Genomic DNA, 24,499 nt, shown 5'->3' with positions numbered 1-24,499 from the left:
TGAAATACTGGTCGAAATTCATTTTCTTTAATGGCTATCTGGCTATTCCAACACCATCTGATGAAAGTAACACCTGGACTGTTTGTTAAGGACACTTATGTTGGTCTTTAGGTCTTTCCTTTGGCCTGGGTCAGACTGCCCAGAGAAGTTTTCTGATCTTTGGCCCAGAGAGTAAGATCAGGATGTTGCTTCCTAGGAGCTGAGTTGGGGAAGAGGGCTGTGAGTCTAATAACACAGCATTTAGCCTGCATACGTGACCGCTGCCTCTTTTCAGTATGGTACCTACAGCCTCAACTGTGATTGGGTGCCCCTAGTCAAGAGACCCTCACACAAAGAATGAGCCATCAGACTTCTCCTAGAGTTGGAAAGAGGCGGCTGTATAGTTGTGTGAAGTAGGGAAAGGGATCTAGGAGTCTTAATTTCTCAAACATCATTTGGCTGTTGTCGTCAGTTTTTAAACCACCCCCTCCCAGCTTAGCCCAGGCCTAGATGTACCTGGTACTACCAGTCATGTGCCTAAGTCAGCAGTACAAATTGTGTGGGTTCTAGTTTTTCCCACTACTGGCCCTAGAAGTCAACTTCCTGTCTACGGCCATACCACCCTGAATGTGCCCGATCTCATCTGATCTCCGAAGCTAAGCAGGGTTGGGCCTGGTTAGTACTTGGATGGGAGAAGTCAGCTTTCTCAGATCAGCTAAGTTAGTTATCACTTTTGTCCTTTGTTTTCCAGCACCATTTTTTTCTTCCTTATCCTTGTGGGTGTAAAGCTAACTCTATGGTTGTTTTAGTGGGATTTGGAGAGGGAACAAAATTAGTTTCTTTTGTTTAGTTGATTACCCTCTTTAGCTGTTAATGGCAACCGTTATTTTTTTAAAGTGTACTCAGTGCCTTTCACACTTCAGATGTTACCTAAATCCCTGTGCATAAAGTAAGGCCTAGGAACAGCACTGTCACATCACCTAGGAGCTTGTTGGAAATGCAGACTCTCAGGCCTTATTCAGACCAACTGAATTGGAATCTACATTTTCACAAGATCCCCAGGAGATTGGTATGGCCATGAACGGTTAGAGAAGCTCGTGGTCATTTTATTTGCCTTCTCCTGGAGTGGCAAATAAATATGCAAAATAGGATATTTTATTGCCTTTGATTTTAATTTTCAATTTTATTTCTAAATAGTGATTCTGCCACCCACTTAGCAGACAAGGTAGAGGAGGCAGTTCTGGATCGTTTGAAGCCTCTCTTGGTCAAGGCCCAGGTAATCTATCTAGTTCGTTTCATTTGCTTGCTTTTTGGAAGTTCTGGATTTAAAATGAGTTGCTGCAGAGGTCTCATTGATCCTTTATAGGGCTAAGTGTCTCTGTGGCATCTGGAAGATACCCCCAGACCACCACACACTACTGATATGCCCTCCATTGTGGAAAAGGGATAGAGATAAAGGGACAAGGGGAAAGTCCTCCTTTTGAGAAAGTTGAGATTTTAGTTTGGGAAACAAGTTGGGATTGTAATCCCTGTTCCGAATGAAATAGATCTGTTGGTGAAGTTAGTGTTCCATTAGCAGCTTTCACTCGAATGCTGTGTTTTTTCACCTCAGTGGTTTGGAATGATGAGCTCTATTTTTCCAAAGGAGAGAGATGTTAGGACAGCTTCTGTGCACAATCCAGTACTTTCTTGAGGATGAAATTATAGATGGTACCACCAAGAGGTTGTGCCATCCTCCCATAAGCAGTAAGCTCAATTCTATAGCCAGACCCTGTAGCTCCACCCTGTAAATAGAAGCAATCTTGTGTGTATGACTAGATGAGGCCACAGAAGAATATTATAAATTTAAATGGAATGAATGACATTCGGGGTCCCTAAACAGGCCACTGAACTTCTCTATTTTTAGTTAGAGAAATGTTAAATTTGTATTAGAGTCCATGGAAATCTCAGTAGCATAGAACTAGGAAGACTCTTAGAAGTCAAGTAGTCTTGAGCTGTAGAGTGGCTGGAAAAAAAAAAAAGAAATCAAGTAGTTCAACTTCCTCATTTTATCATTGAGGAAGCTGTGGAACAGAGAAGTTGAATGACTTGCATAAAGCATGCAGCTATTCTGACAATGTTTACAGAGTTGAGGGAAGAAAAAGGCTGGAAAGCCAAGATCAACACATGGCATTTGTTTCCATGAAGACAAAGTGCTTTGAATTGCTGCAAAAAGCCTAATGTAGCTAAAGCTGATGAATAGTTCCACACAAGTCATTCTGGTAATAGAATTCATTTGTACTAATAGGAGCTATAAGTCTTTATACTCCATGAATGTATTTGTCTGTTTTAATAGAGAGTCAATTCTACTACAGAAGCAAATATTCATTTGAAAGATGGCTCGTCAGTAAACACAGCGAAAGCCCAGCCTGCACAGGAGGTATGCGTTGTGTGATATTGGCATTCTGGTATTATTGCTTGATAACATCTTTAGTTGTAATGAAAATGAAATACAGATTACTTTGCAAACACTAGATTATCCTACTCAAGAAGTATGAATATTATTTTTCACATTTGGCATGTTAATTCTTCCAGTGTATATTTAGTATCATGACTTAGGTCATCCCTGCAAACAGAGCACAAAAATCTTAGAGCCACAGGTTTTTGTTAGTGGCTCTATCCTTCCTCTGGATAACAGAGTGTGGGTGCCCTGTGTGGCCCTGAATGTTGATGGCCTGCGGCAGAAGAATGGCTGCCTGCCCTCATTTCCTTTCATTCAGCCTAGTTTCACTCATTATTGTCCTAATTTTCTTTATACTTGGGACCTAATATTTATTGTTAGGCAAGCATGTTTTGAGTGCCTAGTATGTGACCAGTATCTGGTCTAGCAGAGAGAAAAAGGTGACCCAGGAAAAAAATGAGAACATTTGAGAAAAATAAAAACACATTTTCTTGTTGTCCACTCTGTACTCTTCCTCTGGAGGACCTATTTTTAATATTTGTAGAAATGTTTCTGCATTGCCTAGGCTTAGAGCTGCAGAGCAGAAGGTGCAAGTTGCATCCATTTAATCTTTGTGGAGTTTGGAAAAATATTTATAGCTTTAATTGCCCAGAGCAAAGAAAAGAAGCTTCATTCCAACTTCCTTCTTAGGTTTCAGAGCAGAAGGAAATTGGAATGAAGCTCCATTGGCCCAATGACCTTAGGGGCAGGAAGAAGGTAGATTTCAAGAATGTGTCCCTATTCTGATTATTAAGCAATATTTCAGCTGTAACGTATTTTCATAATCTCTGTGATTATACTTTATCGTACCAAGGTTTTATGACATAATCTGATGTGAGGTGAGGCTTCTAAGACTGAAAGCTAAAAGCCTACATTTGGCCATTACAAATTCAGCTGTTATGGCTTGGTGTTTTATGCAGCTTGGCCACTAAATGATATATTTTTTTTTCTAGAGGAATAGTAAGGCTAACATTTAACCCAGAGAGGCCACTCCATACTGCACTTTAATATGAAAGGAAAATGAAGTGATTATGAATGCTGGCAGTGAAATAGACATGTTTGAGTATACTAGGAATGATCAGCCTTGTATATTAGAATTATTTTGTAGGCATTACATGATGTTTAATACAATTTATTGAAACAGAAAAGTAACTCTGTGTAGTATTTAGAATTCTGGGCTCTTGTTAAATAGCAGCTTCACTGCAGAGTATTCCAGGCAGCACCGTCAAGAGTCAGTGTTTACAAAGAACTGAATGAAAACAAACAAAAGCAAACAAACTCATCAAAGTTGGCATGGTGAAGAAGAAAACTGTTTTTACTATGTTAACTTATAAAAGAGCTGGGAGACCTTGAACACAAATTCTCAGTGTTCTCATCTTTAAAATGGAGGAGACATTTGCAAGTAAAATACAGCTCTCTGTAGATTTACTTATAGGCAAGATTATCTCTCATATCAGGAAAAAGCTCTTGTAAAGGTACCATTATAACGTATCTGTCTATTGCTGCTACTGTTGTCATTAACTGAACTGGCACATGAAATATATATTTTTCCAAAATGTATGAGTTCTTTTAGAATTAAAAGTTATACATACACATGGCCAAAATTTTAAATAATTCAGAAGAAGTATATGAAAAGTTCCCCACAAGCAGGTGCCATATGCTGTTCTATACTCTGCTTCTTTATTTATAATATATTTTTGTGCTCTTTCTGTATCATTGCATTGAGACCTTCCTTATCCTTTTTAATGGGACATAGTATTTTTGGTGTTCCATTCTTTATAGATGGAAAATATACACATGCAAGCATTATTGGTTGTCTCTTGATTTTTTTGTAATTTTGTTATATTGGTTATTCAGTTTTTTATTTCTTTAACTTTTGATGAAAGTTGGACATTTTTTCATATCTTTGTTGGCCATTAACATGTTTTCTTCTGTGACTCATTAAAGGTTTCTTAAATTGCCGTAGCTGTAACCATTCATTGAGTGTCTTATTTCATGCCGAGCACTATGCTAAGTGTCTCAGCGTGCAAGCTCTTATGAAATCCCTACAGCTCTGAAATACAAGATTATTTCCATATTACACATGAGAGGATTGAGGCCCGGAGAGGTCAAGTAAACTTGCCCAAATTTGCAGGCTTATGAATGGGCAGAATCAGAATTTAATTCTAGAAATATTTCATCCTATTGCCTGATATAATTAATTCCCCCAGCAAACATTCTTTGGAAAAGCCTCTTTCAGGGCAGATTATAAACATACATTCAAATCAAGAGAAATACAGAGCACGTAAAATTGCTTTGGAAACTGGAAAATGCTTTTTGAATGTACAACATACCAGGTCAAGAAAGGCTAGTAGAGCTCTCCCAGATGATAGGTACAGAGTTTCAAAGACAGAATCCTGAACTTTATGATGTCATATGAGCAGACGTTTTCACAGAAGCACTGCACCAAAAGAGAATGGTTACATCCTCTGGAATGTGTGACGTGTAAAATATTGGACATTCTCCTGAATGTAGCAAAAGGAAGATATTTGTTCTACCAACTGGAAACACAGATGATAATGATAATTTGCATGGACAATAATGGTATTACTTGGTTAATGCTATCATTTAAATGACTGTGACAAAAATCATTCTGATGTTATTGCTTTTGATACTTACTGACTTAGGAGAATCTTGTTTTACCATAGAAACTCTGCCATTTGGATCTGTATGCTGTTGGTTTATTATGATTAACAATAATTTCTATGTTTTTCTGTTTTCATTATATCGCCTTCCCACCCCTAATCCACCCCATGCCTCTCCTCCCCACCCCACCCCATCTTGTAGGTTGCAGCTGTTGATTTTGAATCCAACAACATTCGTCAGCTTGATGATTTTTTGGAAGATTCTGCCAGTGAGCTCTGGGCTGTGACTCATGCTAAGATCTTGGGGTCTGAAACCTTAGCCACCGTTGAGGACAGCAAGGATAGCCCAGATCTGGAGATCATGATGCGCCGAATGGAAGAGATGGAGGTAAGGTCTGGGGCTCCGGGTCTGGTTCGCTGCTGAGGGCTGGCCTCTGCCGAGTGCAGTTTCTCCTCATGCCTCTGCAGCCTCATCTGTTAGAGTCACACAGTCCCAGTTTTAAATCCCTGCTCTATTGCCAACTAACCGTATGACCTTGGTATCGTCAACCCCTCTGATAAGTAGGGAGTTTTAAGGATAAAAAGAGGCATAGAGTATTCAGCGCACTGCTTGCCATGTAATCCAGTAAGTGACCATTATTATTATCGCCCGATATCACTGATGTGTAATTCCAAAGACCCTGAGACCAGGGCCTGGGCCCACAAATGGAATTGTAGGCTTTTGCATCTGTCAGCTTGTACGTACTGTTCAGTTGCCTCCTCTTCCCAGCTGGAGTGTGATCCTATCAAATCACAGATAATTTTATCTTCTTCAATTTCTGTGATACTGCTTCACCCAGCCTAACCCCTGGATTATTCAGTGCAGGAAAATGAGGTACAATAAGGAAGTAAGTGACATGGCCAGGGTCACAAAAAAATCCTGGCAGAGCCAGAACGAGAATCCAGGTCTCCTGACTCTCAATTCAGCGTTTTCTTTTTCATTGCACCATGATTAAATCTAATTTCTGCTTTGCTGCTAGATAGAAACATTAGAAGGAAAACAATTTTTTTTTTTTTGGATTTGAAAGTTTAAAGATCCGCAGTTTACCCCAGTCATGAAATCTCCCCTTGGTGATAGTTGTCTAGGCCTGGGGTGCTCAAAACAGTAGCCACTAGCCGCAGGTGCTTATTAAACTGTAAATTAATGAAAATTAAATACACTCTAAGGAGTCAGTAGTTAGTGGCTACTGTATTGGACAGGGCACATATAGAACATTTCCTCACTGCAGCAGCTTCTAGTGGCCAGTGCTGGGCTAGATTGCCTTTATGCTAATTGCTTCATTTTATTTTAGACTTCGTCTCATGAACTAATTACTTCCTGGCCTGACAGATGCCCATGTCTGGCAGTACGTCCGTATCAGTTGTGTCTGCTGAACTTTTACATCTTTACCAGTTCTGGTTTGTAATTAAACTCATTTTTTCTCATAAATTAAACTTTTTTCTTTTTTTTTTAAAGAAATACCAGGAGTCTGTTCGTCAAAGATATAATAAAATCGCATATGCTGATCCTCGACTTTGGATGCAGGAAGAAAACAATGGTGAGTGTTTCCCCATGTTTTTCCCCTAACATTTTATTCTGAAGAATTTCAAACATACAGAAAATTGAAAAAATTGTATAGTAAACACTGCTATACTCACCTTCTAGATTCTACAATTAACATTTCACTCTCTTTGCTTTGTCACCTATCTATTTATCCCTCTATCCATCCATCAGTTCATCTTATCTGCGCATTTCAAAGTTGCACATATCAGCACACTTTACCCCTAAATATTCAGCATGCTTATTATCAACTAGAGTTTAATATTTACTTATGGCTCTTTTTTTCAAGATAAAATTTACAGATAATAAAATGCACAGATCCTAACTGTGCTATTTGGTGGTTTTTGACAACTGGATACATGTCTGTTATGCAAACCCCTATCAAGACATAGAACATATCACCTCAGAAAGTTCCCTCATGCCCCGCCACGTAGGCAACCACTGTGCTTTCTGAGTTAGCTTTGATTGTCTAGAGTTTCATATAAATGCAGTCATACGGTGTGTACTCTTTTGCCTAGACTTCTTTCATTCACCATAGTGTTTTATAAATACTATATTTATGTCATAAATACATTAAATCTGTGTTGCTTATTTCCTCTTGCTGTTATTAACAAATTTAAGTTTGTAACAAGTTTAAGCCACATATTTGGTGGCTTAAAGCACAAATTTATTCTCCTATAGTTCTGGGGGGGGGTCAGAATCTGAAGTGAGTGGTAAAGGACTGAAATCAGGGTGTTGGCAAGTTCATTCTGGAGGCTCCAGGGAAGGATCTATTCCTTGTTTCTTTCAGCTCCTAAATTTTGGGCTATTAGGAATAAATCTGCTATGAATATATTCATGTGTATAATCTGTGTGTATATCTTAAGTTTTTCTCTTGGATAAATACCTAATAGCAAACTTGCCAGATCATTATATTAGTTTGTGTTTAACTTCATAAAAAATTGACAAATCTTTATCAAAGCGGCCTTGCTCCTATTTCCTACATCCTTGCCAACATTTGGTGTCATCAGTCTTTTTTGTGGTAACCATCCTGGTAAAGGTGAATAATGATATTTAGAACCTTTTCAAGTGATTTTTTTTATTTTTTGAGTCACAGTTTCACTCTGTTCCCCAGGCTGGAGTGCAGTGGTGCAATCTCAGCTCACCACAACCTCTACCTCCCGAGTTCAAGCGATTCTTGTTGCCTCAGCCTCTCAAGTAGCTGGGACTACAGGTGTGTGCCACCACGCCCAGCTAATTTTTTAATTGTAGTAGAGACAGGGTTTCGCCATGTTGGCCAGGGTTTCGCCATGTTGCCTTCAGGTGACCCACCCACCTCGGCCTCCCACAGTGCTGGGATTCCAGGTGTGAGCCATCGTGCCTGGCCTCCTGAAGTGCTGGGATTCCAGGTGTGAGCCATTGCGCCCGGCCTCCTGAAGTGCTGGGATTCCAGGTGTGAGCCATTGCGCCCGGCCTCCCAAAGTGCTGGGATTCCAGGTGTGAGCCATTGCGCCCTGCCTCCGGAAGTGCTGGGATTCCAGGTGTGAGCCATTGCGCCCGGCCTCCCGAAGTGCTGGGATTCCAGGTGTGAGCCATTGCACCCGGCCTCCCGAAGTGCTGGGATTCCAGGTGTGAGCCATTGCGCCCGACCTCCCGAAGTGCTGGGATTACAGGCGTGAACCACTGCTCCCGGCCTCCCAAGGTGCTGGGATTACAGGCGTGAACCACTGCTCCCGGCCTCCCGAAGTGCTGGAGTTACAGGCATGAGCCCCGTCACCTGGCCCCTTTTCAGGTGATTATTAGGCATTTGTATATCTTCCCTTGTGAAGCGTCCAAAATCTTTTGTCAGTTTTTTTGGGGGGTTGCTTGTCTTTTTGAGTCATAGAACTTCTTTATGTATTCTGAGTACAAGTTCTTTTCCAGATACATGTTTTTGTTTTGTTGTTTTTCTAAAATAATTTTAAGGAGATAATTTACATACTTAAATTTCACCCTTTTAAACTGTACAATTCTTTCGTTTTTAGTATATTCACATAGTTGTGCAACTAATTCTGGAACATTTTCCTCACTCCCCGTTCTTCTTTCTCCCACCCTGGCAGCCACCAGTCTACTTAGATAGAGGTTTTACAAATTTTTTTTTTCCCATGGAAAAAAAATGGGCTCAGCTGCTTATTTCCAAAAATGTTTTATTATGAACAGACATTTTTAATTTTGATAAAGTCTAACATCAATTCTTTCTTGAGTGGTTTTTGCTTTCTATGGCCTAAGAAACCTTTACCTACTCCTAAGTGGGAAGAGATTCTCTTGTTTTCTTCTAGAGGCTTTATGGTTTTAGTTTTATGTGTAGGTCTATGATCCATCTTGCATAAAAGTTTGCCTGTGATTTGAGGTAGAGGTTGGGGTTCATTTTGTTTTTTCCTAATGGATGTCCATGTGATCTAGTTCCATTTACTGAAAAGACTTTTGATTTTCTCCTCCGCTTTTCAAAATGTATATATATGTATTTGGGCTGCAATGGCTAGGTTACTGTCATCACTTTGGCTGGGAAACGTTACTCAAATTCTGTTTGACTCGTGCTTATCGGTTACTGCCTTACTCTAGAAAAGGAGAGTAAAGTGTGGTTAAACATTACCTCTAAGGAATGTAAGCGCCGTGAGTACTACCCTCATGAAGACAAAAGGAAATGGGGGATGGAAGGTTTACCACAGCAGCCTGTGTCGCGTGTCATCATGTAAAATAGGACTTGGAGGTATCGTGTTAGAAAAAGTACTCTCCCTCTCAAATTTTCACCAAAAGATGGGCCATCTAAACAAAACACTAATGTGTTAGCTTTTGTGTGCTCTCTGTTTTCAAGTGCTCTGTGCTTTGCTACTGCTGTTCTCTCTTCCCCTCAATCCTCCTCCAGCCTCTATTTTCATTCTCACATAACAGTCAAGCTGTTCTTCAAGGCCAGGCTCAATGATCCTACTCGGCCTGTGCTTTCCCTGGCATCTCTGCACTGGAATTTAGTTCCCTTCCTGGCCTGTGAACACCCATAGCACTTTCTGGCATGTCCTACCATGTGTTCGAGGTATTTGTGAAGGTGTCTCATCTCTCTCAACTAAGCCACAGATTCTTTGAAAGCAGAGAGTTTGTCATTGTGTGTTCCTCACTGTGCCTAGAATGGGACTGGCCCGGCAAGGGCCCTTTTCATCATTGTTTAGTCAGCCCTTGGGCATTTTAGCATCTTTCTGTGTGGAAGCAGAGGAAAGGTAAAGGTTGGAGGGCAATTCGTTTCCCTGATGGTTTGGCCACTGGCCACAAAGTTAGGTTGCATCATGTAGAAGACAGTCTTACAGAGAACTTAGTGTTCTCTTTTTTCAAGGATGATTTAAATTATTAGTCACTATCTGTGACTCTGCCGAGAGTCTAGGTATGCATTTAAAAGGAGCTCTCTAGGACACTAAGAACTGAAATGAGGTTTTGGACACATTCTGGAATCATGGAATCGTAGTAAGAGTTCTGTTTCTGGTTGTTCTGTTTGTTTAATTTCATCACAAAACCCAATTTAAAGTGATCTTTTCATTGTGCAGTATCTGTGTCTGTTATCCCCTCTGAGAACAATTGAAATTTTGATTGCACTCTCAGTAATAGTTTTACAAAAGCTGACTTATATCGTACTTCTGTCTGACAGCAAGAAATCGTAAGCATATAAATGTGAGCCAAGTCGCTTGACATATAGATGCTCCCTACTTAAGAAAAGGACAAATTTTCCTCCTACACTTGAAATACATTTAAAATTATAAATAATCTGACACTCAGAAGAGCTGTCAAGCCTGCAAGTTATAGTTAATAAATTAATGTTTTGACAATCATCATGCAGATTTTTTCAGCATTGCCCAGAGACAAATTAAATCAACTAATTAAGTGTTCAGGTGTGAGTGTTTTTTTTTTTTTCTTCTTCTTCTTCTTCAGTAATCAAAGCATTTAAAGGTTAAAAAACCCAATTGCTTAAAACTCCTTGAGTGGGTGGCTGGGTCCTAATGGAAGCCATGTAGCCTGGGGCTTTTCATAGACCTCCTTAAGAAACCTTCCTCAGAGCGAGTTCATTATTTCTTAAAACGTATTCCTCATTGGTTTCTTTGTAACATATAAATTCACCTTTGCATTTAAAATGAGCATTTTCCCATTGCACTGCTAGCCAACCCTGTCGTGCTTAAGAGATGTCCATGTAACTTGCTCTCAGGTTCTTGGCCACTAGAACAGCTCTAAAATGGACACCAACTGTTCTTTATATGCAGTCATTTTATGACCCTCCTTTTCTAGACCAAAAAATCTCAGCAATAAGTGAAAAGCCTCTGTCTCCTCATCCAATCAGAATCACGAAGACAGTGGATCGCAAGGATCCAGCCGTGAACATCATGTTAGAAAGGCCCTGTAATGGCAAGTAAGTGGCAAAGACACTTTCTGATTTCATTCTAGTCAGTCACCTTTGATGTTATTAGATTTTGAATTCTTTCAGTTCCCATAAGACAGACAGAAATTCTTCCTTTGAGCAAGATCTTGCCAAACTCCAAGATGGCTGAGTAAATAGCATGTTTACAAGATGGGCATTGAGTGTGTTGCATTTTAAGGAGCTTTTCCGTATTCAATAACATTTAGCTGTTTTTTTAATGTGGAAAGCATCACATCAGTACATGTGGGTTGTAGTGATATTTACTGCACGATTTGCTTTAAGAATGCTGTTGTCTAAGGGACAGATAGTCCCACATGTTGAGGGTTGGTTCCGTGAAAAGGGGAAGCAATGCATGGTGTTAGGTTGCTCAGTTTTGTTCATTGTGAGAAAGAGAGATCAAGATGAGCCTTTGGCTATCAAACCATGAGGGTAAATTAACAGTTTAGTCTTGCTTGCAGATGATCTTGAATGCTCTCATCATTTTTATTTGTTCTCAGTTCCCTGGATGAAAGTGTGGGAACAGAGGAAGGATCAGAGAAAAGAGAGGCCCCTCTTCTCTCCCTAGCCGAAGATTCTCAACAGAAAGAAGGCCGAGCTCCCCTCTTTGTCCCACCGGGTATGCGGCACAGCATCGGTGACTACTGTAGTCGTTTTGAGCAGTACCTTCGGATCATATCTCATGAGGCTGTAGGCTCCTTCAACCCGTGGCTGATAGCTGAAAGGTCAGTAAAATGTTACGGTCCTCTGTTTAGGAACCAAATTGCGAAATTTTAGACTTAGAAAAAGCTGGAGAAAGCATTAGCCAAGGTCTTATCCCATATGCTTTTGGGCCCTGGAGTTTCAGTGGTTGTTCTTGGGCTAGGAGACAGGCTCTCTATTTTCAGACACAGGGAACCGTAAAACAGCACAGGCGGTGCCATCCACAGGGGTGCTCTGCAGCCTTCTTTTTCTAGGCAGAGGGTCCCAGTCAGCTCAGGCTGTCATCACAGAATACCATCGACTGCGTGACTTAAACAAGAATGTATTTCTCACAGTTCTGGAGGCTGGGGAGTCTAAGATCAAGGTGATGGCAGATTGAGTGTCTGTCAAAGGCCCTCTTCCTGGCTTGCAGATGGCCACCTTCTTGCTGTGTCCTCAAGTGACAGAGAAGGGGAACTGTGGTCTCTTCCTCTTCTCAGAAGGGCACTGATCCCATTGAGGGACCTCCACCCTCATGACCTCATCTAAACCTAATTATCTCCCAAAGGCCCCACCACAGATACTACCACATTGGGGGTTAGGGCTTCAACATATGAATATGGGGGAAACACAGACATTCAGCCCCTAACAATAGAAGTACAATACTCAGGAGTCAGTTAGAGCTGATTTCCTGTTGCTGTTAATGCTAATGTTGTCCCATCAGAGAACACAAAATATTCCTGGGCAGGAAACAGCCATGACCATGGCATGTTCTTGGTGGGGACAAATTTGCTTTTATCAGTAGCAGGCCTCTGATTTTGCAACATTTTCTTTAACCCTTCTCCTTCTTTCTTTATGTGGGTAAGGTAGTTTTGTGGAGTCACAAAACAAGATCCTGTAGCTACTAAATTTTGAAGAATGGGTAGCCCTTTTTTTATGTACAAATACTTAATTAAAAGATAGGTGTAAATCTATTCTTTTTAAACAGGGCCCACATTTAAATTCCTCGCAAGTTATCACCTTGTTACAAACATGCAAGATATTTTTCATCATTGAGCTAAGTAGTATACTATAATTACATTTATATAGTAGCGTAGTAGTGTACTATGATTGCATTTCTTTTTATTTGCTAGTTATTTTATATATTTGTTAACTTTACCTACGCAGTAGCCAGCCTCTTAATAATATAATTTTTGTCTGGATCAAAAGTATCAGTTAATCTCTGTGATCGGCCCCACCCTTACTTTTTCTCCTGAGACCCCTTTTCCTCCTACCTGAGTCCAGGCGGCTGCTCTCCAGATCTACTGGATGGTTTTCATCCTGGGGCTTCCCTTCCTCATCACCCTTCCTGTTAGGTTACGTCTCCTTGTAATAGATTCCCTGTTTTCTGATGCCCTTGTCTTCCGCTTTCTTGGTTTACACTCTTATTTTGATGGCGCATATCCTGTTTTGTGTATTGGAGGAAATTTCTTGAAACTTACAAGTGTGAAAGTGTCTTCCTTCATACTTGATTGATTACTTGGCTGAATTTAAAATTACTGGTTAATTTTTTCCAAAGAATATACCTTCCTTCTTTTGTGGGGGTGAGGAAGGGATTGTCACTTAGCTGCGAATAGGGGTGGAGTGTGTCAGTCCAACAGCTTGTTCTGCAAATTTTCAGCCAGTCTCCTCATTTTCTACCCCATACTGCACTCTGCCTTCATGATTCTCAGCACTCTTAACTTCCTGAGCCTTCACGATGTTTTATAGGACAAATCAGCTTGTTTTTGCCTGGCATCCCTCCCACCCCCACTTACAGACTCTTAGGTTTCAGCTCCCTCTATGCTGCTAAATCAGTTATGATTCTTCTGTGTGCGTTTATCTTCTGAAAATCTTGGGCATTTCTCACCCACGTGTGTCTCTTTTTGTAGATTTATGTATTTGTTTATTTATTTCCTTGTATTTAAGTGGGATTTTGGGTGGGATCAGGGATAATCACTCGTGTTTAAGCCCTCAGGTTGACCCTGAAGTCCTGAGACTTTTCTTTGGTATATATGATAGTACCCTTCAAAGTATATAAGATGCTTTGTTCTGGTAGAGACACAAATTTGTCTTCACATGTTTTCTGAAGGATTATCTGGGAGAAGAGAAGAAGTAAACGCGACTTGCTTCCTTTTGTTAACACACGCTCCTGTAGCATATGTACTCGTTTTCTTGTAACCTGTCTGGCTTGCTTAGGCTAACCCCAGGATATTGGGAAACCCAAAAGCAAGCCAAGGAAGATAGACTGTTCCCTGTGTGTTCTTACCACCTGATCAAATGACACATTTTGTTCACAGTTGTTAGGTGGATGTAGGGAAAATCTCTCAGCCTATAAAGAATAACAGGTTAAAATGTAGAGGACAGAGCTATTAAAATATGCCTGGATTTTTACAATATTTTCCTCTGCTGTTCTTTGACCCCAAGTGACAGTGCATATGAACAGTCTAGCTCTGTTTCATTTTTATCTCTTCTTTTTTTATTATTTTATTTTATTTTAGATGGAGTCTCACTCTGTCATCCAGACTGGAGTGCAGTGGTACAATCTCGGCTCACTGCAACCTCCGCCTCCTGGGTTCAAGTGATTGTCCTGCCTCAGCCTCCTGAGTAGCTAGGATTACAGGTACTGGCTACTACACCTGGCTAATTTTTGTGTTTTTAGTAAAGACAGGGTTTCACCATGTTGGCCAGGCTGGTCTCGAACTCATGACCTCAGGTGATCCACCCGCCTCAGCCTCTCAAAGTGCTGGGATTACAGGCATGAGCCACTATCTCTTCTTTTTTAGTTTATGATTTGAATATTCCAAAGATGAGAGTTATATTGATCAGATCTTTAAAAAGCATCCAAAGACAGTTGACTTCATCTAAAGCCTCGTGGGTAAGGAGAAAGCTGAGTTTTTTCCTTTCTTTTAATGTCTTTATTCCTCTTTATACCTGAAGAAAAGCACTGTTCCAGCAATTAGCTTGAGCAGGTGATATAAACTGAATGCAAATAAAAGAGTGATATGAAAGGAAAGGCTTAAGGTGACAGTGCTCTTATTGAAAGCAAACTCTTAAGAATTCCTGGCTTGAAAAACAATCAAGTGAATTCTGGTTGAAAAGGACAGATGAATGTATATGTTTCTCTTTACTTCCTATATCTCTATCCTACTATATGTCACTACAAGAATGAATAAAACACATGAAACCATCAATGACAGCAAACAAGAAATATCAATAAAAATTTGGAAGCCATAAAGCAGTTAGACAATGGTGACTGACTTAGCAGGCTAGAGAAAGCTAAGTGCCTAATGAGGATGAAGGCAAGAACCAAGTTTATCTGTAAAGAACATTGGTTGAGACTCAGGAATTAGAAGCATCAGATGCTTATGAATGCATGGATGTAGGTGTATTGGGCCATTCTTGCATTGCTATAAATACCCGAGACTGGGTAATTTATAACGAAAAGAGGTTTCATTAGCTCACAGTTCTGCAGGCTTTACAGGAAGCATGGTGCTGGCATATGCTTGGCTTCTCGGGACACCTCAGGAAATGTACCGTCATGGCAGAAGACAAAGTGGGGAACAGTCACATCACATAGCAAAAGAAGGAGCAAGCAAGGGGTGGGGGAGAATGCCACACACTTTTAAATGACCAGATCTCATGAGAACTCACTATCATGAAGACAGCATCAAAGCATGAGGGATCCTCTCTCGTGATCCAAACACTTCCCACCAGGCCCCACCTCCAGCAGTGGGGATTACAGTTCATCATGAGATTTGAGTGGGAACAAATATACAAACTGTATCAATAAATGAGTCAGGAAATAGGAGGCTTGGTTGACATTCTTATTTTTGAAAATGAGCGGACAGCTGAGATGACCAGATATTTGATAAAAGATACATAGGCTATTATATCAGATAAGCACTCTGAGGAAGCAAAGCAGACAATACAGTGAGAAGAATAAAACATTAAAAACAGACTAGAATTAATATTCTCAGAGAGCTAAGTGAAACTGTTATATCATGAAACAAGAACAAGATACTATAAAAAAGGAACTTCCAGGGAATGAAAAGAAAGTTCTTAGAAATTAAAAACATGATGGCTCAAGTAAACTCACTGGAAGGATCCAAAGAAAATGTCAAATGTCTCAGGCAGTAGAATAAAAAGACAAGAAGCTAGATAATAGAGAAGAAAATATTTTTAAAATTAGAAGCCGTTCTAGGAGATTCAACATCTGAATCACTGGAGTTCCAGAATGTGGGAAAAAGGAAAAAGGAGCAATGGGAAATTATCAGAGAAATGCTATAAGAAAATTTCCCAGAAGACTGTTAGTCTTTAGATTGAAAGGGTTCATCAGTTGTCTACTTGTGAGTCAGTGAGTGAGTGAGTGAAGGAATAAATGAATAGAACAGAACACACCATGGCACATCATTATGAAAAGGAAATTTGAGCATCTCAATATAAGGAAAAGAAAGATGACAAAAGATTCCAGAGGGTAAAAACTGTACACATTCAAATAATCAGAAATGAGAATGGCATATTGTTTTTAATAACAACACCAGAAGCTAGAAGATATTAGAGCCTACTTCCAAAATTTAACCTAGAATTATGTGCTCAGATAAATTATCAATTAAAGATAAGGGCAGATAGAATAGAAACATTTTTAGGGCCGGGTATGGTGGCTCACATCTAATCCCAGCACTTTGAGAGGCTGAGGCGGGAGGATTGCTTGAGCCCAGGAGTTTGATACCAGCCCAAGGTGAGACTTCTCTACAAAAAACGAAAAATTAGCTGGGCATGGTGGTACATGCCTGTAGTCCCAGTTACTCAGGAGGCTGAGGTGGGAGGATTGCTTGAGCCCAGGAAATCAAGGCTGCAGTGAGCTGAGATGGCACCACTGCACTCCAAACAAAAACACATTTTCAGGTGGGCAAAGTGTTTAAAAATTTAGTTCACATGCTACTGGAAGATCTAAATTACCAATGCAAGATGTACATAAAGAGGAAGACTTGAGTTTTAGTAAACTTAGACTCTACCGTGGAACTTCCAGAAGAATGGCAAAAACCTTTCCAGGACAAGATTTTTCAGTGAGCATAGAAAAGAACTAATCCAGATTAGAGTAGTGGGAAAGAGCACTCCAGCGGGGATGGTTCCACAAGGGGAAATGCAGAACGGGGAAGATTAAAGAAGGAAGAAGAAGAAAAACAGATACAGTACCTAATGTGTTGGAATGTAGCAGAAGTACCCTTGTATTTCTCTCACAGTTTGGGTATAAATTAGTGATAGGAATATAGAAAGTGAAGCAAACATAAAAACGAGGTAATCACTTCTGCTTCTAGTGATGACGCACTTGGTAATCTGGACCACCTCTCCCACTGAGGATAACTGTTAATAGAAAAGCTGTATTAAAAATAAAACCTATATTCTTGAAGGCATCAAGAAGTTAACTAGGTAATGAAGAATAACTGGGCCAGGGTCCTGGAGAAGACAGAGCCCTGGGGAGGTTAGCCCTTTGTTGAGCACTGGATAGTCAGTTTGTAGGGAGATGAGCAGCACTTCTGACAGCCTTTTCAGAACAGAGGACAGAGGCTGGAATCAGAGGACAGAGGTTGGAATTCACGGGTTGCTAAAGTGGGGGAATTGTCCTGGTGAACTTTCCTACTTTTAATTGAGCTCCTAAAAGATTGCACTCTGGAAGTACAGGTGACCTGCATGTAAATAGGCCTTCTCAGGGACTCTACTCAGCTCCAAATTATCTCAGATTGGATTGAGGTGATTCTAGATTGTTACTGCCCCACAGGCACCATGCATTAGAAAACATAAATTTTCTCTGGAGGAAGATAACATCATCTTAGGAATCAATTTATTTCTACGACTGTTGAATACATTGTCTAGTATATGGTGAAAAATAACCAGGCAACAGAGAGACAAGACAATACCAAGAACAGACCTACGGCAGATACAAACATTAGAGCTATCAGACACAGACATTAAAATAACTGTGCCTAGTGCGTTCATAGAAATAAAAGACATGAATTAGAACTTTGGCATAGAACTGGGAACTAAACAAAATCCAAATGGACATTCTAGAATGAAAGATAAAGTTTCTGAAATGAAGAATTCATTGGTTGGGCTCAATAGCAAATTAGACACAACAGAAGAAAAAATTAGAGACTTGGAACATAGGACAGAAGGAAATATCCAGAGTGATTCCTGGAGACACACAAAAACGAAAAGTGAAGAAGAGAGGGAAAGGGACATAGAGGAGGTAAGAAGGTCTAACGTGTTGTTGGAATCTCAGGTCAGGAGAGAGAGAAAACGAGTCACAAACAACATCCCAAGAGATAATGGCCATCACTTCCCCAGAGTAGCAAAAGACATCAAGCCGTAGATTCAAGAAGCTCCAAAAACCCCAAGCAAGGGAAATAAAAAGAAATCCATACTTAATATTGCTGAAAAATCACAGATAGAGAAAATCTTAAAATCGGCTGGAGGAAGAAAAATCAAGATAAACAAAAACAGTGGAAACTGGAAGACCTGGCATCTTTTAAAATTCCAAATGAAAAGAACCACCAGTCTAGAGTTCTAAGCCCAGTGAAAGATACATCAAAAGGCAAGGTGAGAAAAGAGTTTCCTAACAAAGCTGAATTAGCAGTAGACCTTCACTGTAGGAAATATTAAAAAGGGTATTTTGGGGGAAGAAAGAAAACAGTCACAGATGGAAGGTCAGAAATATAGGGAGGCATGAATTTTAAAAATAGGTAAATAGGTAGGTTAAAGTGAATATTGGCTGTATGAAACAATACTGATGTTTTATGGATGCGTGTGTATGTGTACTCACACGTTTAAAATATACAGTAACAATAGCATGTAAGAATATAAGTCAGGAAGGGAATAGAGTTCGTATTCTAAGGTTCTTGCATTGTATGGGAAAAAAGGTAAGAATATCAATTAATGTTAGATGTCAAGTCATGGATACTTGTTGTAATCCAGGGTGGCCACTTAAAGAATCATAAAAGTGTGTGTAATGTCCAAGTCAATAGAGAAGAGCAAATGTAGTTTAAAAATTACAAAATCTAAAGGAAACCAAGAAAGAAGAGAGAACAAAGAGACAAATATAGAAAATACCTATTATTTTAGAAGCATAAACTCAAATATATCAGAATAACATTAAATGAAAAAGGACCTTACATGCCAATTAAAAGACAAAAGATTTGTCAGATTAGCGAAAAAACAAAAACTGGGTGGGAATGGGGTAGAAGGAATAGGAGAGAGGGAGTGAAACTTATCTGCATTTACCATTTTTGTGTAACTCTGACTTTTGAAACCATGTTAATGTTTCTTATACATCCCCTTAGTCAACAGGGATGGGGCGGGGGCCTTAAGTCGAATACAAACAGAAACATGAACCTAACTGTATTTCAAATAAATAATATAATCACATTAATGGCATGAAGCCTAAATAACTTTTGAACACAGTATGTTGACTCTTTACCTCTGGCTAAAGACAAAAAGAACTGTAAACACATAACTGGATTCTAGTTTGTAGGTTTCTTTTATACAGTGGCATGGGTTAACAGTTGAAAACTATTTTCTCTATATTTTAGGATTGGTCAAATAAGTAAGTACATTGTGAATAATGGGAGCAAGGTTTCTAGGGGAAGGCTGGGATGAATATATGGTTTTTTATAGACGTAGAAATAAATACAGGGTGTTTCTTAGTTTGTCTGCTGAGAAGGCCCAGAAGCAGAGATGCCAGTAGCAGTGAGCACACCCGGTACCCACATCTTGGTTTCTAAATACCATTCTCCGTGAAGAGACACCAGATGAAGAGGCACGAGGGCTTCTTGGAAGAATGGCTGACTATAAGCCTGGGGCTGGAAAAATGTAAGATAAGCCTCAGACATACTGTGCTAGAAAGGAAGTGCTCAAAGAAAGATGGGGACATGTCGAGAGTTCACAGGAGTTCCCAAGAGGCGCCTACGGGCCAAATCCAGGACATTTTCAAGCATCAAAATACATAATAATAGTAATGGATTACAAACTATACAATAAAATAAGACTCTATAAGGCCAAACTGATAGGAATGAATACATAAGTAAAGGACAAGGGAAAGCTTTCATTACAGTAGAATGCCAGCTATTAAATGGAGAAGAAGTGACGGAAGTAGAAAATCCGTGTTTGGCAACCCTGTAATAATTGATTTAGGTGAATTTCATGAGAAACAGGAGTTTACATAGTCTCAAAGTATCTCCCTCCACTATACCTATTAATTACAAAGGGGAAAACAGTAACTTTACAAGGGAGAAACCTGGCAGACATCACCGTAACCCAGTGATGCAAAATTAACTGACATCATTAACGGATATCAAATAGATATCATGGTGCACTGAAGGGACACACTATCCTTCTGTGGCATCTCTTTCAAAAACGTATGTCCTGAATCTGATCTTAAGGAAAAAACCCAAATTGAGGGATATTCTCCCCACCCCCCAAAAAAAAGGCTTTTATTCTTTAAAAAATGTTAAGGTCATGAGAGGCAAAGAAAGACTGAAGAACTATTTTAGATTACAGTAGACTAAAGAGCTGTGACAACAAAATGCAACATGGAATCCCAGACTGGAATCTTGGACTAGCAAAAAATTTCTTTTGAAGGAAATTATTAGGATGGTTGGCAAAATTTGAATAAGGCCTGTAGATAGATAGGCCTGTAGAATAGATAATAGTTTTGTATCAATGTTAATTTTATAATTGTTATAATTGTACCATAGTTATTTAAGAGAATGTCCTTGTTTGTAGGGCTACTTGGGAGATATGAAGCTTGTGCCGTTCAGAAAATGAAGGTGTGTGTGTGTGTGTGTGTCTGTACAGAGGAGCACCCGTGCAGAGTCCCCTAGTGTCCTCCCCCGTCTCCTACAGAGAAGGCACACCCCTTCCTCCGTCAGCCAGTCAGGCAGCTGTTAGAGGTGGGGCTAGGTTGCAGCTGGTTAGTTTCTGGTCGCCTCTAGTTTCAAACACATTGAGGATGAAGTCCATCCTGTGTATGTTTTAGGCCTGTCCCTCTAGCAGGACTTTGGGATCTAAGCACCACCATCCTTCTGTCTAGGAGAGCAGGGCCTCTCACCTTGTTTTTCTTCTTCAAAAGTATCTTGGCCGGGCACAGTGGCTCATGCCTGTAATCCCAGCACTTTGGGAGGCCAAGGCAGGCGGATCATGAGGTTAGGAGATTGAGACCATCCTGGCTAACATGGTGAAACCCCATCTCCACTAAAAAAATACAAAAAATTAGCCGGGCGTGGTGGCGGGCTCCTGTAGTCCCACCTACTCAGGAGGCTGAGGCAGGAGAATGGTGTGAACCCGGGAGGCGGAGCTTGCAGTGAGCCGAGATGGTGCCACTGCACTCCAGCCTGGGCAACAGAGCGAGACTCCGTCTCAAAAAAAAAAAAAAAAAAGTATCTTGGCTGTTCTTGGCCTTCTGAATTTCCATTTAGATTTCAGAATTGACTTGTTAATTTCCACAGCTGAGTAAAAGAATGGCTCCCATATATGGCTGTACATACCTTTATTTTATTTTATTTATTTTGAGACGGAATCTTGCTCTGTTGCCCAGGCTGGAGTGCAGTGGTGTGATCTCTGCTCACTGCAATCTCCACCTCCCAGGTTCAAGCGATTCTCCTGCCTCAGCCTCCTGAGTAACAGGGTTTACAGGTGTGCATGCCACCACGCCCGGCTAATTTTATGTATTTTTAGTAGAGACGGGGTTTCACCATGTTGGCCAGGCTGGTCTCAAACTCCTGACCTCAGGTGATCTGCCCGTCTTGGCCTCCCAAAGTGCTGGGATGACAGGTGTGAGCCACCACGCCTGGCCTTGTACATACCTTTAGTTGTGTTGTTTGTCTTCCAGCTTTTCAGAAGAGCTGGTAGATGAAGCTCTGGGTGCTGTGGCTGCTGAACTTCAGGATATGTGCGAAGATTATGCAGAAGCTGTGTTCACCTCAGAATTCTTAGAGGCTGCTACATAAAGGCTCTCTGAGGCGAGGCCCGTTGTGTCACACTGGAGAAGGGATGGCACCACCCTTTGTTTTGGACCACAGGAAATTTTCATCCTCAGCTGTCCATCCGGGCCCAGAAGGTGCTGCCCACTGAAAGGAAGGCAGTGCTGGGGAGGTCATCCTCACTTGGCATTTTCTTTTGTCATGGCAATGGTTCTGGAAATGTATGATGCAATGTATCACACTTATCAGTGCCCAGGCAACACAACTTGATTATGGCAATATTTTCAGAATGTGTACTTTTCCTATTGAAATACCATGTTCATTCCTCTGGCTCAGTTTGGTGATGAAAATGTTTTGAAAGATAATCGATACGTATATTTCACACAAGGATTCAGGTTGCTGTTGAACCCTTGCTGGCATTGATACCAACACAAGTGCGGCTACTAGCTGGTCCCATCGCGGGGCCCCTGTTTTGCATCTTTGGCAATTTCCTGTCGGGACCTCTGGCCCTACTAGGCTGTAGACTCAGGGAGAGCACAGTCTGGCTGTGCTGCCAAACCTCTCCTCTGCTGCAGTTTATTCCAAACAGGAACCCCCTGGCTGTCAGTGCACAATAATAGACACGCATTTCTTCAACGTTCCATTCCTAGGTGATTTTCACATTTTTAGTTCCTCAGCATATTTTATTGCTGTGCGTTGACACAATCTGGTATAAAAAACTTTCTCTGGATTCAGAGGAAGTTTGAGGAATCAGGAGAGGACCAGGCCTTCTCCTGTGCCTGGGTGAAGGTACAGACCTCGCTGTGTCTCCGATGAGGTCAGAAGTGTCTCTGTTTCATACCACAAAGGAACCCCAAGTGGGAGTAGGGAACAGATGGATGGCGCGAAGACCTCTGTGTCTCCCCAGAGAAAGGAAGAAACTTAAGAACCATCATAGCCTGGTCCTCCAACATCTTACAGATCATGTTTTCCAAGAGAAAAGCCTGTGTTTTCAGAAACTCTGAATTCAGAAAAAGAAACGGAATGTGCGTAAGAATCAGGCCACTGCCTGGAAAGACTTTCTCTCAATTCGTAGCCTGAGGCTCAGTGAAGGAAACATGCAGAAAGAATGCCTGAGACGCCCCCAGGGAATAAGGGAACTCTTTATAACCTGTCCAGTGCTGTCATCTGGGATTTTTCTCTGAAGTACAAGAATTTCAGGTGATTTAAGCTGCTTGATCACACTTATTTGTGCAAAATTGATTTTCATTTAATGTTAATGTTTTCCTGCTTAATTTTATATAACTTCAGAATGTAAAGAGCTTCAAGGTAAATTACAAGGTGTTTAACCTGGGGAGTTAAATGTGTACACTTGAATTAATAGGAGCACCTGTTGTTGCTAGTATGAAGTAATTTGTGTGGCAGTTTGTACTGTGCTGATTTTTTAAAATAAACCCAATATTTTAAAGTATGTGCCTATTTGAAATAATTTACATCTCCTTTTTTTCCCACAGGCAAAGTGAAATGCGATTTACAGAAACCACTGAGAATACTTTTATATGTGATATGACTATAGTGGATTATTTGCCACCCCTTCCCCCTGAGAAAAAAATTAATGACAATAAAAGCTAACATTTATTGAGCACCTACTAGAGCATTGCTCTCCGTGCTTGCCATGTAGTAACTTATTTAATCCTCACCTCATCTCTGTGAGGTGGAGAGCATCATTGTTCCCATTGTATAGATGAATAAAACGTGGCACAGGAGGAGATAATTTGACCAAACAAACTTGGAGTTCACCTGAGCGCATCTTCCTGCCTTTCCCTATCCCCACTCAGCGTGTGCTGGAGCAGTCCCTTTCCTCACACTTCCTGCTGCAGCCTGTGTCCTGAAAGGCCGAGCCCAGGCTTTGCCTTGTTTCAGGATCTTCCCACTCTCTCCTGCTCCTCCCACCAGGTGGATCTGCCTTTCTCTGACTCATGTGGGTGGAGCTTCAACCAGCCCCAGTGTCCAGGTGTCAACTTTATATCCCTGGCCTATCGCAAACATCCACAGCCAGAGCATTCTCCAAAGACACAAAAATATACTGCAAGAAATAAACATTTTTCTTTGCAAATGGAAGCTAAATCCTTAGAATATAAAAGTTCCCGTTTATCGCCTCGCAGCCAGCCCAGACATCTAGAATTTTTTGTTCTTCATGAACAAGGGCTGACCGTACATCATCCTGTAATTCCCTTCAGCTTTCTCACGAACTATTCGTGTACTATTTCAGAAGCAGAAACACACGAGTTCAGTGTTTTTGTGTTGCATAGGCCGTCCCCAGTGTACGGAGACATGAAAATGCACTCCGAGCGCTCCACCAGCACAGCTTGGTCACACGGGATTTCTGTCTGTTTCTGTGCTTACCTCTAGTCTGTTTAGCTCCTTGAGGGCAGGGACCCTGCCTAGCTTGTAGTTGGTGCTCAGTAAATTCTTCTGAATTAATGAAAGGTGAAGGGCAGACTGATTGATTTTACACGGGGGGGTCTGTCACATCTCATATAGTCCACAGAAATCTATGATGTCCTTTTGTGACCCCGAGATAGAATGCCATTTGAGAACTATAATTCCATCTTGGAGGTACTGCTGCCATTGCAGTTCCAGCTCAGATGGCAAGAACTTGCTTCCTCCTCCTAGAGCAGGGGATGGGCCTCAGCCTCATGCTGCTCCTGACCTTGAGCGAGCCTTGGCCAGGGTGCTCCTGGGGACTAAGCTGGGGCGGCCCAGGGACTG

At 40.9% G+C, this 24,499-nt stretch overlaps 1 protein-coding gene across 13 annotated transcripts in view; it reads left to right on the top strand.

Moving 5' to 3' along the window:
- The window catches only part of KIAA0753 (KIAA0753 ortholog), a 62,313-nt gene extending 39,115 nt beyond the window's left edge, over positions 1-23,198 (top strand). For 11 of the 13 annotated variants that reach the window (XM_003810137.4, XM_008962501.5, XM_008962500.4 and 8 more), the window contains 7 exons: positions 1,177-1,255; positions 2,315-2,398; positions 5,285-5,470; positions 6,578-6,659; positions 10,946-11,066; positions 11,573-11,797; positions 21,658-23,198. In XM_003810137.4, the coding sequence (XP_003810185.3) occupies positions 1,177-1,255; positions 2,315-2,398; positions 5,285-5,470; positions 6,578-6,659; positions 10,946-11,066; positions 11,573-11,797; positions 21,658-21,775 (895 nt within the window). In that variant the 3' untranslated portion in view covers positions 21,776-23,198. Of the gene's footprint in view, positions 1-1,176; positions 1,256-2,314; positions 2,399-5,284; positions 5,471-6,577; positions 6,660-10,945; positions 11,067-11,572; positions 11,798-14,272; positions 14,395-21,657 lie in introns of those variants that run through there. The other 2 variants (XM_055101394.2, XM_034941390.3) reach the window with 2 other exon arrangements.
- Positions 23,199-24,499: the final 1,301 nt, after the last annotated feature.

Source organism: Pan paniscus, chromosome 19 (genome assembly GCF_029289425.2).
Source record: "Pan paniscus chromosome 19, NHGRI_mPanPan1-v2.0_pri, whole genome shotgun sequence".
Classification (NCBI taxonomy): Eukaryota; Metazoa; Chordata; class Mammalia; order Primates; family Hominidae; genus Pan; species Pan paniscus.
Note: the sequence above shows the minus strand (reverse complement) of the source record. Positions and strands in the feature narration are given on the sequence as shown.